The sequence below is a fragment of the Pezoporus occidentalis genome, unplaced genomic scaffold, assembly GCF_034315485.1.
Source record: "Pezoporus occidentalis ecotype Australia unplaced genomic scaffold, CSIRO_AGI_Poc_V1 ctg81, whole genome shotgun sequence".
Taxonomy (NCBI): domain Eukaryota; kingdom Metazoa; phylum Chordata; class Aves; order Psittaciformes; family Psittacidae; genus Pezoporus; species Pezoporus occidentalis.
The window spans coordinates 7665236-7682210 of record NW_026916170.1 but is presented as its reverse complement, the minus strand read 5'-3'; the positions used below and the strand labels follow the sequence as shown (position 1 = coordinate 7682210).

The 16975-nt window shown below is 45.8% G+C and overlaps 1 protein-coding gene across 2 annotated transcripts in view; it reads right to left on the bottom strand.

Annotated features, from left to right (window-relative positions):
• Positions 1-15194: 15194 nt before the first annotated feature.
• The window catches only part of CDKL5 (cyclin dependent kinase like 5), a 133486-nt gene continuing 131705 nt past the window's right edge, over positions 15195-16975 (bottom strand). For both annotated transcript variants that reach the window (XM_062603733.1, XM_062603734.1), the window contains one exon: positions 15195-16412. In XM_062603733.1, the coding sequence (XP_062459717.1) occupies positions 16026-16412 (387 nt within the window). In that variant the 3' untranslated portion in view covers positions 15195-16025. The remainder of the gene's footprint in view (positions 16413-16975) is intronic.

Here is a 16975-nt window from a genome sequence, read left to right as displayed (position 1 = left end):
ATCAGTTCTGTAGCCCCATCATAGAAGGCCACCAAATTGGTCAGGCAGGATTTCCCCTTAGTGAAGCCATGCTGGCTGTCACCAAGCATCTCGTTGTTTTTCATGTGCCTTAGCATGCCTTCCAGGAGAATCCGCTCCAAGATTTTGCCAGGCACAGAGGTGAGACTGACTGGTCTGTAATTCCCTGGGTCATCCATTTTCCCCTTCTTGAAAATTGGAGTTATATTTCCCTTTTTCCAGTCATTGGGAACTTCACCTGACTGCCATGATTTCTCAAATATGACGGACAGTGGCTTAGCAACTTCATTCCCCAGCTCCTTTCGGACCTGCGGATGGATTTCATCAGGTCCCATGGACTTATGTACGTTCAGGTTCTTAAGATGGTCTCAAACCAGATCCTCTCCTACAGTGGGCCTAGGGTCTTCATTCTCACAGTCCCTGCATCTCCCTTCCAAGACTTGGACGGTATGGCCAGAGCACTTGCCGGTGAAGACTGAGGCAAAGAAGTAATTGAGAACCTCAGTCTTCTCCAAATCCAGGGTAGCCGGTTCTCCTGATAGCTTTTGGAGAGAGTCCACATCATCCCTAGTCTGTCTTTTGCTTGTGACATACCTATAGAAGTGTCATCTTTCACATCCTTTGCCAGACTTGATTCTAACCAGGCCTTAGCTTTCCTGACCTGGTCCCTAGCTTCCTGGACAAAGGCTGCTGAACCCAAGACACTGTCCTCGCTTCTGCCTTTTATAAGCTTCTTTTTTTCCCTTCTAAGTTTTCTCAGCAGTTCCTTATCCATTCATTAGTGGCCTCCTGGCCTTCCTGCTGCATTTACATCTAGTCAGGATGCAGCACTCCTGAACTTGGAGCAGGTGAATACCAACCAGCAGTCTTGGGCCCCCCTGCCCTCTGTGGGGCTTTACCCCATGGAACCTCCTGAAGAGGCCAAATTCTGCTCTCTGGAAGTCCAGGGCAGTGAGCTTGCTGTGTGCCCTTCTCACTGTCCTGACGATCTCGAACTCCACCATCTCATGATTGCTGCAACCAAGGCTGCCCTGGAGCGTCACATTCCCCACCAGCCCCTCCCTGTTGGTGAGTATGCAGTCAAGCATGGCACCTCTCCTCGTTGGCTGAGCTGTTACTTGCAAGAGGAAGTTGTGTTCCACACAATCAAGGAACCTCCCGGATTGCCTGTCCCGGGCCGTACCGTCATTCCAACAGATGTCAGGGTGGTGGAAATCCCCCATGAGGTCAAGGGCCTACAAGCATGAGGCTGCTCCTATCTGTCTATAGAATGCATCACCAACAGAGTCTTCCTGAGCAGGCAGCCTGTTACAGATCCCCATAGTAATGTACATCACATCGCAGTTCTCTCTTTGAACCTGACCCAAAAGCTCTCTGTTGACTCATCATCTGTCCCCAGATAGAGTTCCATACTCTCCAGCTGATAACACTGGTGTTTTTAGTTGCTGCTCAGTAGCACTTACTCTGACCAAGGAGGACCTTCTGAGTCTCATGCTCTGCCAGGAAGGAGGAGAAGCCAGGAGGAAGCAGAGAAAGGACACCTGACCCAAACTAACCAAAGGGGTATTCCATACCACAGCAGGTCATGCCCGCTACAGGAACTGGGGAGAGTTACCCAGAAAGGCTAGATCACTGCTCGGGTCGGGCTAGGTATCGGTCGACAGGTGCTGAGCAATTGTATTCTCTCCCCTTTCTATCTCTCTTCTCATTTTTATTATTGGTGGTAGCAGCAGTGGTTTTGGGTTATACCTGAGTTACCGGACTGTTCTTATGTTGACCCATGGGAGTTACATTCTTTCCATTCTCCTCCCCATCCCTCTGGGAGCAGGGGGAGGAAGAAGCAGGGAAGTGAGCGAGTGGCTCCCTGGTTCTGAGTTACCGGCTGGGCTTAAACCATGAAAAAAAAAAAAACAGAAGAGATTTCTTAAATTCTTCTTTTCAAGAAGAAGACCTCACCATAAGCAGTGTAGTAGCAAATGTCACTTGGTGTATTGATAAGGAGTGGTGAGGAAATCATGCATGCTCTCTACGTTTCTGTAAAGTTCATGCAGAGGGAACCCAAACCCCTTTCTTTCACCTTTGGGATTGCTACAGTCAAATGACTGTACGTGGTATAAAAGCCTTTATGGATACGGTCTGAACATACAGATTTATTTACAGGGACACCCCGCAGCGGTGCCCAGTGTGTGGCCATCATGGGCAGGGACATTGCCTGGGCCTCCTGGGCACAGGCACTGCGTCAGGGCCAGCAGCCCAAAGGCCTTTCTCCAAGGGATGCTGGGTGAAGGGGCAGCAGCAGCACGGCTGCAGTGGGCAGGGTTGCGGGGGCCCCATCACCGCCATGTCATAGTGCCAGCACCCTCCAACGCAGCAACACAATGCTCTGGGGCAGTATAAGTCCAGCGCCCTCCCGTCCCACTGCCAGAGTGCCTGGCGCTGCCACCATGACAGAGCTGGCAGCCTGAGGGCATCCAAGGGGAAGCCCTGAAGGCAGCGGGGGAATTACTGGGAGGGGGTTAATGGGGGAAGAACTTCAAGACGCATGAAGCTGCGGGAGGTTCGGTGCTGCAGTTCCAGTTCCTGGAGGGGCCACGCTCAAAGTTCATCAGCAGGAAAGGAAGGAAAGGAAGGAAAGGAAGGAAAGGAAGGAAAGGAAGGAAAGGAAGGAAAGGAAGGAAAGGAAGGAAAGGAAGGAAAGGAAGGAAAGGAAGGAAAGGAAGGAAAGGAAGGAAAGGAAGGAAAGGAAGGAAAGGAAGGAAATCCTGCTTCAGTCATCGGGGAGCTCGGCGTCCTCATCTCCTGGGGAGAGAGTGGCAGCAACCAGAAGAAAAAGGATGCACAGATCGCTCAGTGCCCTCCCCCAGTGCTCTGGAGCTCCTACTGCCAAGCACAGGAAGGATTCTTGCTCTAAGGAGTCATCAGAACAATGGCATCTTAGTGTTGCTGGAAGCCCCTGAGATGGCTCCAGTTGGAGGCAGAAAAGGCAGTGCCACTGTCCCCTTGTCCCCTTAGAGGCATACGCAGCATGTGGACCAGGAGCAGGTCTTGCTCACATGCTCAGGGAGTAGCCGATCGCCAGCACTGGGGTCAGGAAGGAATTTTCCCCCGGGGCAGATTGGCACCGGTCCCCGGGGGTTTTTTGCCTTCCTCTGAGCACTGAGCATGACCACTTGTCAGGGCTCCTCGGTCCTTTCTGGCTGCGTTATTGCCTGGTGCTCATGCACCATGAAGGTGGCCCCTCGTGTCCTGCAGCTGGGGGGGGAAGGGCTTTTTTCTCCCAGGCTGGACTGGCAAGTGTCCCTGGGGTTTTTTGCCTTCCTCCGCAGCCGAGCACAGCCCCTTCATGGGGCTCCTTTGGGTCATGGTGTCCCAAAGGCAGCTGCTCGCGCTCCACGCGGGTCGCCCTCATGCCCCACATCCGGGGAGAGGCAGCCGTCTGCCCCTGGCGGCCCCAGAGTGGCCCCAGGACTTGCTGCTCGTCCCCTGTAGCACTGAGCACCACCCCCTGTCAGGTCTTCCCCGGCCTATTCTGGCTGGGTTCTTGAGCTGCTCTCGCACCACCAGGGCACCGCTCTGAAATATTTACAAATTGTAAACGTAATCTAAGCTAAACTAGACTGAAATTAACTGAACTAAACTAATCTAACTTTACAAACAAATAAAATACTCTTTCCACCTGTAGGCTTCCTGATTTCTGCCTCCAGCAGGGCGGACCGAGCGCAGCCCTGCCCGTTGCGCACCCTCTCCTCACGAGACCGGCGCAGGCAGGGCAGGCACTCCCTCCCCACACCCCGAGCTCTGCCCTGCAGCCTCCCCTCTCACCGGCTCTGCCTGGTGCCGCCGCTGTCACCGCCGGGGCAGCCAGCGCAGAGCTCCCAGCCCGGGCCCGGGCCCTGCCCCGCGGCCACCGCTCCCCATTCCCCCGCCGCCAGCTCCAGCTGCCGGCTCCAACGGCCGCGCCACGCGCTGTTCCCGCCCTCCCTGGGCCGGGCTTTCCCCGCTCCGGGCGGGGCCGTCCCTCCGGGCTCCGCCCCCTGCGAGTCCCCGCCCGCCTCAGCGGAGCTGCCGGCTCCTGGGCAAGGCCCGGCGAGGGCTCGAGGCTGCCTGGGCGGCTCTCGCCGCTCGGAGCTGCGGCTCCTGGACGCTTCCTCACATCCAGCCTGAATCTCCCCTCTTTTAGTGTAAAACACCTCGTCCTACCGCAGCAGGCCCTGCTAAAAAGTCTCTCCCCATATTCCTTATAGGCACCTTTTAAGTACTGGAAGCTGCTCTAAGGTCTCCCCGGAGTCTTCTCTGGGCTGAACAGCCCCAACTCTCAGCCTTTCCCCATAGGAGAGGTGCTCCATCTCTCTGGTCATCTTTGTGTCCCTAAAAAAGAAAACCTGTTGTAAAGGTGGTGGGTGTTTATGTGGCATATACTGGGGAAGGCAGGAGATTTCATGGCTGCAGGTTTGATCCTGTGAGATGTGGTGCTTCTGGCCCTCCATGTTAGGTTGGTGAAATCACCATTGTAGCATGCTGTGGAGACCTAAGTAAATGCAGATGGGGTCCAAAGGCAGGGCTTGGATTCTCTCAGGGAGGGTAGCTTGATTATTTGTCCCTAAACCTGGGCATCCCCCCACTGCCCTATTGGTGTGTGTGTGCCAGGGCATCACATCTGCCATCTCATCCTGCCTTTCCCTCTGCTGGCCTCTGACATCCTTGAGACATGGTTGAGGTCAGATGTGGTCTGTCCCCAGTATGAGAGGTGCCGTCTGTATCTCACAATCTCAAATCACCACATGTCCCTTTCTATCAAGTCCCTTCTGTCCTGAGCTGCTGTGGCTGGTTTTGGTGCCTGTGCATCAGGTGGCCAAACCCTCTCCATATCCTCTCTGGTTTTCCACTGGCACATCCCAGGGAGCCCAGGGTGCTTTGCTCCCTTTGGGCATTTGGGCAGAGGAACAGGGTCTCGCTCTCATTAACTGCCTTGATTTCCATGTCCTGATCCCCAGGGGGTGCTGAGCGCCTGAGGAGTCTGGGCCATGTGGAGGCTCTGATGATACACTATCTCCCTGGGTTACCACCTGGTGCCACTGCGCATGTCCCTGCATCTGCCTGGGAGCTGATGCTCAGCACATCCCAGGTGGGAAATGCAGCCCCCACAGCTCCCATGTGGGAGAGTGTTGGGGGCTTCTGGAGTATCAGTTACTGTTTGGCTCCCACACATCTTTGGCACAAACATAGCTGGCACTCAAGGCCTTTTCTCTATTTTTTAACAACCCATGCACCCATCCCAAGGAATCGTGGCACTGGCACATGAGCTGTCTCAGCAGAGAGAGGTGAGGCAGGAAGACAACAGCACCGAGGCAGGCCCCCTGCCTCTCGTGCTCTCTTCCCTACTGGCAGAGAGGCGAGCACTCAGTGTGCAGGGCAGGAGTTGAGATGTTACTAAAACCAAATGAGGTGTGACCAAAAACATGAGAAAAGGACATCTGTGGAATTCATCACATTTTATTCATTTGTGAAGGCAGATGTTTGCCTTGTTTTCTTTCCTGTGTATGGAGACAAATAATTGCTGTCACAAAAATAAGCTGTTCTGGTGAGTCTGAAAGCATACAAACAGAATGAAGTCTACCGACATGTAGAACAGACCGATTCCCCATCTTCTGAGATGATTGTTGTTATCTCACCATCACTCCCTTGCTTCCTCCCCAACCCCCAAAGGAGTTTTGCCTGTCCATGAAAGGATCTAGAGTCATGTTCTCTTAGTAAGAAATCAGTGGATTTGCATGGTTCCCTAATGATAATCAGTTGAGGCAAGCTCTACTGAGAAGGTTCTCTGAGCTTGAGGCAAGTCCTCCATGCAGCCAGGCTGTGGGACCAGCATGGGGTAAGAGAAACCCTCGAGGCACGGCACATACGACAATGGGGAGACAAAGGCTCTCCACCAGCCATCATAGCCCTTGTGAAACACCATTGCTGAAAGCTGACATGTTTTGAGGCCCTGGTGTCATGGTTTAAGCCCAGCTGATAACCCAGAACCATGCAGCCGCTCGCCCACTCCACCCTCTTTCTCCCCCAGCTCCCGGAGGGTTGGGGAGGAGAATCAAAAGAATGTAACTCCCACAGGTCGAGATAAGAACAGTCCAGTAACTAAGGTATAACACAAACCACTACTGCTACCACCAATAATAATAATAAGGGAAATAACAAAGGAAGAGAATACAACCACTCACCACCCACTGACTGATACCCAGCCCAACCCGAGCAGTGATCTAGCCCTTCGGGATAACTCCCCCCAGTTTATACACTGGGCATGACGTGGTGTGGTATGGAATACCCCTTTGGTTAGTTTGAGTCAAGTGTCCTGTCTCTGCTTCCTCCCAGCTTCCCCTCTCATGCAGAGCATGAGACTCAGAAAGTCCTTGGTCAGAGTGAACATTACTGAGCAGCAACTAAAAACACCGGTGTTATCAGCGCTGTTCCCAGGCTGAAAGTCAAAAACACAGCACTGCACCAGCTACTAAGGAGGAGACAAATGACTGCTACTGATGAACCCAGGACACCTGGACACAGTTGCCATCACATCAAGACACTGCTTCCCCTTCCCTAAGAGCAGCCCAGGCAGCTCTGCTCCATGTCCTGGTGGTTGGTGGCTGGCGGGAAGGCAGCTCGGTGCTGCTGGTTTGTTGTGTGACTGAAGAATGTGGAGTGGGGTTAGAGGGGTGAATGGATGGACTGGGCACCAGCAAATGAATGTTTGTAGCAACCCAAAGCAGTTAAGCTTGACTGCAGTTACTCAAAGCTTTGGCTGTGACTGGCCTCTGAAAAGCTCCCATGCACAGTCCAGGGTTTTGCAAGTTGGCTGGTTTTGGAAAAGCCCCCTCTGGCAAGGGCCAAGAGCTGTGTAATTTGGAAGAGCCCTCAGGCTTAATCCACAGCCTGAATGGATGGACTATGCACCATTGTAGACCAAGGCACCACACTAAATTATGTATCTTCACATGACTGATCCTACATATAGGATGTAATAAAACCTTGGAGGAAAAGACTGTCTAGGTAGGAAGGACCTGTGCTATCAGTCTTTCAGCCTCCCAGTTTAGAACAAATCACTAGACTCCTTTTCCAAATTGATATATACAGTGATAAATAAGGTAGAACTAACTGGCACACAGCGCATTTCACAGTTCACTTGCTTCTTGTCTTGCCCTGTCCTTTGCCTGGAGTTCACCTCTCCAGCTTGTGTCAGAAAGGGACCTATTCCTGGTTTCCCTCTGCAGTGTCTGAATGTTTACTGCTAAAGCAGGCTTTTTGTTCTGATCCCAGCTGTGCAGCTTGCTTGCTAATCGACCTTTGGAAATTCACTTAACCTCTGCCTCTTGTCTAAAAAGAAGGGTGCTGAGAGGCTTGGTTAATTAAGTGGTCCTAAAATGCTTTTAGAATTGCACTTGACTTCCATCTCTGCATAAATGCAGCATGTTGGAGTAACAGTGTGACTGAGGGCATTATGAAAGTGGGATAGAACCAGCCAAATGCAATTACAAAAATACAAAACTTTTCCTCATGAAGTCTAACTTTTCCTAGCTTATCACTATCCTTTTAATTAGAGGCCCAGGTGCCTCCAATCACAATTAACCAGAACGAGCCCAGCAACTGAGGCTGCAGGAGATGATACAAATCAATGCTGAAAAGACATTTATCTTCTAGGAGTGAATATCCTGTGGGTCTTTTCCTCCAGAGGTAGGGAGACCAATGCATGGCTTTGCAACTGTGTAGAATGCAACTGATTTGCAATAGGAGGCAAGACCATGAGCTGCCTTCAGCATTGTGACCTGAATTTTTAGTCTGGGATGTTTACAGAGAGGAGTGAGGGAACCACGCTGAAAAATCAATCATCTTACCCAGTCTATGCCATATGATAAGAGACTGCCTCAGCCCCCTGGACCAGCCACACTATTTGTAAGCCAATAGCCCCTTTCTCTTTATGTGTGCATGCACGAATTATCCCTTCACTCTGGTATGAGAGACAGATGCCCACACCCACTATGCTACCCATTCCACAGGGGACCAGTGCTGATACACTGGGGCTACCACAGCATGGCCACTCTGTTTTCTGGAGCTCTGCAGGTACCACCTCTGTAGGTGGTACAGAAAAGGGTATGAAGTGCATGGGGTTGCTACAATGAGATCCTTGACAGAATAAGAGCAAAATGAGGTTGTAAGAGTAAAGCCAAGTCCCCAGACCTAGGCACCTCAAGGGAACAGGCTAGAGAATACATTTCTGTCTGGGACTGTTGAAATGCTGGATATCTTGTCCTTGTGGAGGTTGAAGCCATTAGCTCAGGCTAGCAGTTTTCCTGTTTGGGAGGGGATGGATACAGCTCAGTGAAGACAGCAGGCACCAGCCTCCTCTCGCAGCAGCTGTGGCTGTGGCACAACCCATCAGGTGGTCAGATCTGGAAGGATCTGACAAGACTGCAAGTCCTGGCTTTCAGTAAATCTGCTGCTGCAGCATGGAGGGAAAGAAGAGACACCAAGATAAAGCGGTCCCTACTCCTCAGTGTTTTTCCAATTACCCTGAAGAATGAGAGACCAACAGAGAAATATTTAAAGTATTTTACAGCTGCACACAATAACAAAGCAAGTGAGGGCCAGGACACATTAAAGAGGAACCCATCAAAAACTGTATCACTAACACCTGAACATTTGCCTAGAAGAGTCCGGGTACATGTGGCAATGATGAAATGTCAACATGCTACCAACAGTAGCCCCTTCTGTAGCAGAAACAATTTAAGGGTTGGAAGGGTTGGAAACTTTCAAGGCCTTCTCATTCCTGGGTAGTGCCTGCTGAGGGGACTGGTGGGTTGATACTATTCACAGGAGAGAATAGCTGAAATTCCTGCCCTGAAAGGAAGAACAGCACCAACCAATGTCTGCGATGAGACCACAGGATTGGTGGGCAACAAGGTGCTTCAGAGGTGTTTTCCCTGTGCTCCTGTGGAAACACCAGGCTTGGGGGCATATACAAGCTGGCTTCTGAGCTGGGGCATTGGCCAGGACCTGGCAGCGACCTGTCAGGCAGAGGAGTCCTGGTACAGTTCTGGCCTGTTCTTCCCATCTGAGCTGAGCTAACGCGTGGGGAGGTTCTCTGGAGGAGACGTGTCGAGAACAAGATCAGCTGCTGAGCAACACCAGTGTTCTAGTGCAAAATCCGCATTTTTATTAAAGACATATTTTGGAAGGCCCATTCAAAAATACATTGTGCTCAGTAAAAATTAACCATTTCCATGCTGATAATTAAGGTTACCACAGGATTTTTTTTTTTTCTCTTTTAGAATATTTACAGCAACAATAGAAATTGTACATTAATTAAGAATGGAGTACATGCCCCCCCCCCCAAAAAAAAAAAAAAAATCTGGTAAGGTGTGTACCAACAGCATGATACAAAGGGTTGTATACAAACACTTTACAAATGGTTTTATTAAGTTGCATGAAGTCATCCTTAAATATTCAACACATTTTAAAATCAATTTGTATTCCAGGATTAAAAAGATGAACACCACATCACATCCCTTCCACAACAGAAAGCATGGTAAATTTAAAAGTTTGTGCGCTTTAGATTTCTAGTAGCTGTTAAAAAATATCAGGGAATCTTATCCATAAATGTAGAACTTTTGAAAGTCACCTATCCAGCTTATTTTTTGAATAGTCTGTACTGGCAGATTGTGAAAAAAGATCACATGTTTCTAAACCTCTTTCTGCTCCCAAATGACACAAATTCAGAATTTAGCATTTCACAGTGGCTATCTAAGCAGTCCTGGAAGTCCTTAGCAGATAAACCAGATTTTAAAATGCCTGCATCGAATTTCCAACAAAATTATGGTTTCAGGGAAGATTTTAGCTTATTGTTCCATATAAGCAATATATATATATATGTTACTCCTTTCAATTAGACATATTCTTCAGTAGTACGAGTCTAAGATGTGCACTAGCAAAAGAAAAAAAAACGTAGGAAGAAAAGGAAAGTTGAGACAATTACCTACACTTAAACTTTTGCCTTAAAATTTTTAAAGAGTTAAAAGCTCTGCCATTGGATTTACATGTCAGGAGTTTACACCAAGAGGTTCATATGCTATAGGAAACCTGAACAGCGGCTTCCATCTTGTGCCATGAACATGCTTTAATGTTGCTAATGGAAAGCTCTACAACAGCAGTCACTTCACAATGCACTTCTAAGCCTGTACAATGAAGATGCCACCTTGCATTTCTCAGAATGGATCCAGAGAAACAATGCCCTGTGAAAACAGAGACCTGGTGGAACAGAAGAAGCCTGGTAGGCAGTGTGTTTTGGTGGGGGCACAATGAGGTAAGTTATCTCACCCAGATGAAATGGAAAATTAAAATTAAGAAAATCCTGAGCAAGTCTAAGGATAGCTGTTTGGGATAAAACAGCAAACAGGGTGGAGTAGTAGATAAGGCCTCTAACTCCCTGATAATCTGCACTAGAGAGACAACAAAGAACAAGGCAACTGCTATATTTGAGAACCACAAGGGGAAGGGCAAGGGAAGACTTGCAAAGCAGTGCAAAGGATGGCATTGGGATTCTAGAGGGAGAGCTCAGATGGCTTGGAGGTTTCAGAATACCAGAAGGCCTATCAAGTTTTTACTACTTGGTTGCTAACAGTACCTAGAGGAAGAATATTTTTATATGTCTCTTTAAAATTGGGAATCAATAGTAAGCTTCAAACAAACAACCAAACCTTGACCACATTCTGCAAGAGAGAGGAGGTAGATTGACTTGCAGAGAAGACAAGAGATGCATAGAGTCACTCTTACCCTAAGTCACAAATTCTCTGTTCAGACTCTTGGGCCATGTCTTAAGATCCATTTTTGCCCAGCTGCATATTTTGAGTTAAAAGAGCTCAAGAAGCAATCTGGTTTAGTAGAATGAAAGCATCCAAACATAGCAGGGCTGGTCCTCTCACACTTCTCATGCATCTTCCTCTTAGTTTGTCAAAAGCCAGCTTTTGCACCAAACAACTGGCTGTACAGAAGATAACAAATAAGCGCTCAAGCAGAACTTGGAGCAAGTAAAATTCAGACCTAATCCTTCAGATTTATCATGCTGTCTCATGCAGCACCTGTTAAGATAGCCCACAGAGAACAGATGACCTACTACAGTTTTTCTCTTCCAGTTTAAAGAGGATTTCCTATAATATTTACTTTGCTTAATTTACATGAAATTTGCTTTGTGACTGCAGGAAAGAAATCTTCAGTTTCAGTACAACATCTGAACCAAGTGATGTGCACAAGCCTTCGTATGCCAGATGAGCCTGAGCATTGATGCACTGCTGCTGTTTGACCCTTTGAAAAGGAGCCAACATCTAGAACTTCTAAGTTGTGTTATATTAAAAAGGTTTATCAAATTGCTCCCTTTTTAACAAAGGCCAGAAGTTAAATGGCTTTTCTCCTCATTCACTGCAAACCCAGTTAATGAATGGTTAATATTATGATACCATTAGAAAGACCTGCTAGGGAAAGGCACCTGTTCTGAAATAGTGGTCTTGATTTGAAGGTCATTTAGAAGTGGTTAAATAGGGCACATCCCCTTTCCAATCACCTTCTGTGACACTCCTATTTCTAATGGTGGGCCTACTTATGTGAACAACAGCCCCAATGCATGGGTTATGATATAACCTCATTAATTGATGTATTATGTATCCTAGCTGGAATGGGAAAAATAAACATTCATTGCCAACCCCAATTTGCGGTATATTAATATATGGCTATCCTTTTCATACTCTTTGTGTGACTGGGATTCAGATATTCTCCCAGCTCGACTCTGACAGTGTTCAACACATACAGAATGAATTACAGGCAGGTATTTTTGAAGCATGTCTCACTACCAAGTCATTATAAGACAACAAAAAAAATGAAACTTGAATAAAACCCCCAAATACTTGTAAAGCATGGCTTCCCTCAAAAGTGGCTGGGTTTTGCCCACAGCTGTGCTCTCAGGGCTGTATAATCTGTGTTCTTATAAGGGAGGACTACAGCACTGAATTGTTATGAATACATAGCTGCTTCTGGGTGAACATAGGAGTCTACTCAGCCATTAGCCACAGTGGCTTTTGAAGAAAAAAGGAAAGGTTGGTATGTAGCTTTTTACACTGGTAAGATTAATCTGTTAAGAGACCTAACTGCAATGACAAAGAATGGCTAAAAACCTATCACAGGACACTGCTTCTTGACGAACATCTCCAGCTTAGCTCCTAGAAACAAGTTGGTATAGCAGAGAGAAGGGTGTCAAGGAAAGGATGACCTGAGGGTGTCTCATATGTTTGGAAGTCTCAGGCCTGCTTTAATGTTGATCTAAAAGAGTGAGTATCTGTAAATAGAGTGGTGTTGGGACCCACACAGTCAGGCGTGTCTGACTAGGTATGAGAAATCAAAGGCAGTATCAGTCCCAACCCATGTGGGATGGGGAATATTTTAGGAAGAAGAGACTGAATCTGGGATCACTGACTTCCTGTTGAGAACTCTGCCCAGTGCTCCATGCTGGCAGCCTCTCAGAGGAGCAGTGAATCTTGGACCGCAATAAATGGAGCAAAAAGTGTTAATTAAACAGCTCTAAGAGATTGTTCTCTGTGGTCAGGTCTGCTGAAAAAAAAAAGTTGTTCTAGTTTAATACATTTACACGGCAGTTTAAAAGGACAGCTTAAACACATATACAATTTCAGTTAAGATAAGCTTAAGGTGCTTCTTTTCAATTAAAAGAGCTCAAGAGCTATAGCAAAAACATATAGACGAGTTTAGGCAGCTTGAGTTCTGCAAAATGACTGGAATTCATTTCTGAAACTTGGTTTCTTTTCTATTCACATCATTAATGATGCCATAAGGCAAAACAGATTGCCAAAAAATAAAATCCAGTTTAACTAAGATACTTTATACTAAGTAGATCTATACAACATGTAGCACAAGACTCACAGACCAGTGAAGAGGAAAGCTCACATTTACAAAATAGTTTGTTCTGTAATTCTCTTCCCCTTTATTGAGCCAGCAAATCTCAGTCACTATAGTAAGACGCTTTTGGATGCGTTGGCAAAATTACATTAGCAATATTCTAAATATTGGGAAGGTAGACCAGGTTAAAAATATACCATTTATCCCAGTGCCAGCTGGCTGAGCCGCTGGACCTTCTTTCCAACAGAAGGAAGAAAATACTACACACATTCAATACAATTTAGTACTCAACTGAAATCTACCATGGTTTGCTGAATTTGTGAAGAAAATGCAGTATGAAATAGAACAATTTTCTGTAAATATGGGCCACCAAATACTTGAACATTCCTTGGGTCACCCTTGAAGTTTTGCTAACTACTTTAAACAGCTATATGTACAGTCAGAGATTACCCTCATTTAACTTAATGGGTACTGAGAAAAGAAAAACAACCTTTGGAAACATTTTTCTTTGCTAGAAATCAGAACAGCCACATACAGCCCAGTATCATCATCCCCAGCATGAAGCTCTTACCAGCAAGCTAAAAAAAGTCTTGCAGAGGCAAAAAGGATACATATCCATAAAGTACAGAAGAATCTAGTCGAAACACTCCCTCAGAGACATTCAAACCATGCTGCTTAGAGCCCCACTCTCAGACAGTGCTTCTGTGAGGATTTCAGTGGCATCAGCCCATTTCAAAGCAGGACTAACAGGACTAACCTAGCTGTGACCAACTGGTGAATCCAAATAAGATTGCTATAATATGCTGCTAAACTCTGGTGGTGATGACTACACCACAGTGTTGTTTCCTGGATGCCCACTGAACTTATAAAAAATGGAATACGCTTTCATGTCTAGTGCATTTATATATGCTATATATATGATATATCACCACAGTATATATCATATATAGAGAGAATAGAATATATTACATATCTATAGAAAATCACATGCACATTTCTTGCAGGCAACTGACAAAGAAAGAATTCTTATTCTGCAATATTTCAAATTTGGTAGACTGAGTTTTAGCCCTGGACAGACCTAGTGTAAGATCCTTTCATAATGTATTTTCTGACAAAGATTTTTAGAACAGTGGTGCCAAATTTGCCATGGTTAGAACTTTGGTATGACTTGAGAGTACCATTTGCATTGCTGTCCAAGTAGGAACTTAGTTCTTGCTGCTTGGCTGCTTCTGTTAACTACTATGGCTAAATCACTGAATTTACTTTGGAAAAGACAACATACTGGCAAGTACAAGTGCCTTATGAGGACAATTAGAAAACAAACTACGCTGCAGCGTAATGAGAGAATTGAGCTCATGTGTTTGAAAAGGAAAGATTGTATTGTTCTGACACTACAGGCCTGACTCTCCTCTTATTGCACAAAGTTTAGACTGGCATACTCTGTTGACTCCTGCTGGCTCACCTGTGATTTAGTCTACTGGCAGCAACAGAGGAATCAGGTTGTGTATTTGATACACTTGACATTCACCCACATAAAGGCAGTTTTAACAATTCTGTACAAGAGACTGGAACCCAAGATCTAGTATTTTGCTGAGACTGGTAACGGAACTGTGTACGGGAATATTTGGATAGTAAGACCCAAGGAGGAACGAAGTCGCATGGCAAGCTTCTTCCTCAGTATCCAAATATCAGATTTGTAGCTTTAAATACATCCTGAAATATAACAAAAGTGCAAGAGTAGTTTAAATTTAAATACAGTGTATACCTTATTAGTTAACAGTTTGCTAAACAAGATGTAAAATACACATATGTGTAAAAGTTTATACTATGATCTGCAGTGCCATGCTATGCGTAAGTGTCAAAGTTTGGCATTTCACTTGCAACTCATGCTATGTTTCTTTGGTTTTCACCCCTGCTGTTAAGTGGAAGAGCACCTGCTTTAGCTTGTAGTCATGGGGCACTTTAGAGAACACTAAAATTTGATACTGGGGATCTGTGCTCTTGGTGCAGAAATCCCATTAATATTACTAGGAAAGCTAAGGACACAGGGGAGAACATACCTCATTCAGATTATTGTACAGTTCTGCAGTCTCTTACGTGAGGCCAATACTTTCAACTAAATAGCCCATAATAAAGCTCGGAATCGAATATTTTCTTTTGTTTGTTACCAGTAATGCCTATAATACCGGGCTCCCATAGCTGAGCAAGATTCATACTGTTACAGTCACATGTATATCCACATTCAACTTCCTTTTATTAGAAGTATAATACTGCACTTTATATCACAAATGTATAAAAATATGGCAGATAGTGTCATAACAATACTTTTCTTTTAAATGAATATATTTAAAAAACAGACAGTTATTTTCCATTTATATATATATTTATATATAGAATAAAATACTCCTGATGCAATATATAAATGTTACTGTTAGTTTTTTATAGAAACTACTGTAGCTGTTGCACTGCTTCACAATGTTTCAAACAGCTCAAAATAACTTTACATTATAACATAAAAGATATGATTATAACAGTACGATATTAGGTCATCATAAATAAATATTACAAATCCTATCAAATATGGAAGTTTAAAAAACAAAATTTAAGACATACAGTTTAACTTTAAACCCTTAATAGGGATACACTTTCATCACATAAACCCCACTGTTTTAACTAGGCAGCAAAAAATGTAGTAAGGGCATAGGTCTAGACATGAATGTTTTCACCCTTATAAGTGCCAATACATACCAGAAGTCTCCCAGCTTTCAGACAGAGATGTGCACTAAAGCTGGAATGTAAGTGAGAGAAAACACAAATGCATTTTTCTCCCTGACCGGCACACTCTGCCTGGCATCCAGTGACATTTCTGATGACTGGTAATTCAGAATTCAACTTGTTTCACTGTATAATCCCTGACTCTCACTGTGGTGCCGAACAGCATAGCTCCACATGTACATATTGCACACCTTTATAAAGCTGAAATGCAGTCTTACCATCACCAGAACCACCACCACTCCCCTACGCTCATCTCCCCCTGACCCAGCCTGTTTTCTGGAGTGCAACTACAAGGCTGTCTCTTTTAAATCATTCAGATTTGGCATTCGCGATCGGTTTGTTCGGTTATACGTGTGCCCATTCTGTCCGCTCTTAGAAGGCAGCTGATCTGAGTAGGGAGGCCCATCACTCGCGCCCCTGTTTACTGGGGAGACGTGCCAGGTAGGTTCCAGCTGACTTGGTATCTGCAGCGTTGGCCTGCTTTTCGGCTGAGGCTCTTGTCTCACATTGCTGCTGCCACTGCTGGAGCTTTGACTCATGGGGTGAATTCGCACTTCAGAAAACGCAGCTTTGGCTGGCTGACTTGGTAAGGGCTGGAAGCGAGGCTCAGCAGGGACAGGATGATTTGAAGTGGAGAGGTGTAAGAGCTTTCGAAGAGATTTTAGTGGCTGGGTCTGAAAGACACGGGGAAAAGCACTTGACCACCTGTTATCCATCACATCATACTTCCTATAGCAAAACTGTCATATCCTAAACTGAACACCTTGAACTTCACAGGACTTCTTCACTTAAATTTGTATTCATTTGGAATATTTCATTCCAACCTATGAGTACACACCTGAGAAAATCTCTTCTCATTATGATTCAACCTATTAGCTACCTGAAAAGATGGAACCTTGTCTACATCAGAAAAAAAATGTTGTTCCCTTCAATTATTTTAACCTTGTTTCCTATGAAAACAGAGACATAGTTGCATTACCTGTCCCTCTGTCACTATTCCTGCTATTAACTTTAGAACCTCAGCCACATTTTATAAGCCGCAGATATCAGAAATACAAAGTTCCTAAAAAATTTGTAAACCTCGGTTAGAGGTTAGAGAGAGTCTTGAGTAATCATCTGCACTGAAATAAGGGCTGGCAGAACTCAGCAGTGGGATATTTTGTTTGCTGGCAGCTGGGTGATAAGCTGCTCTAGTCACTCACAGCTGCTTTAATGGTGAGCAGGTTGAAGGAAAATG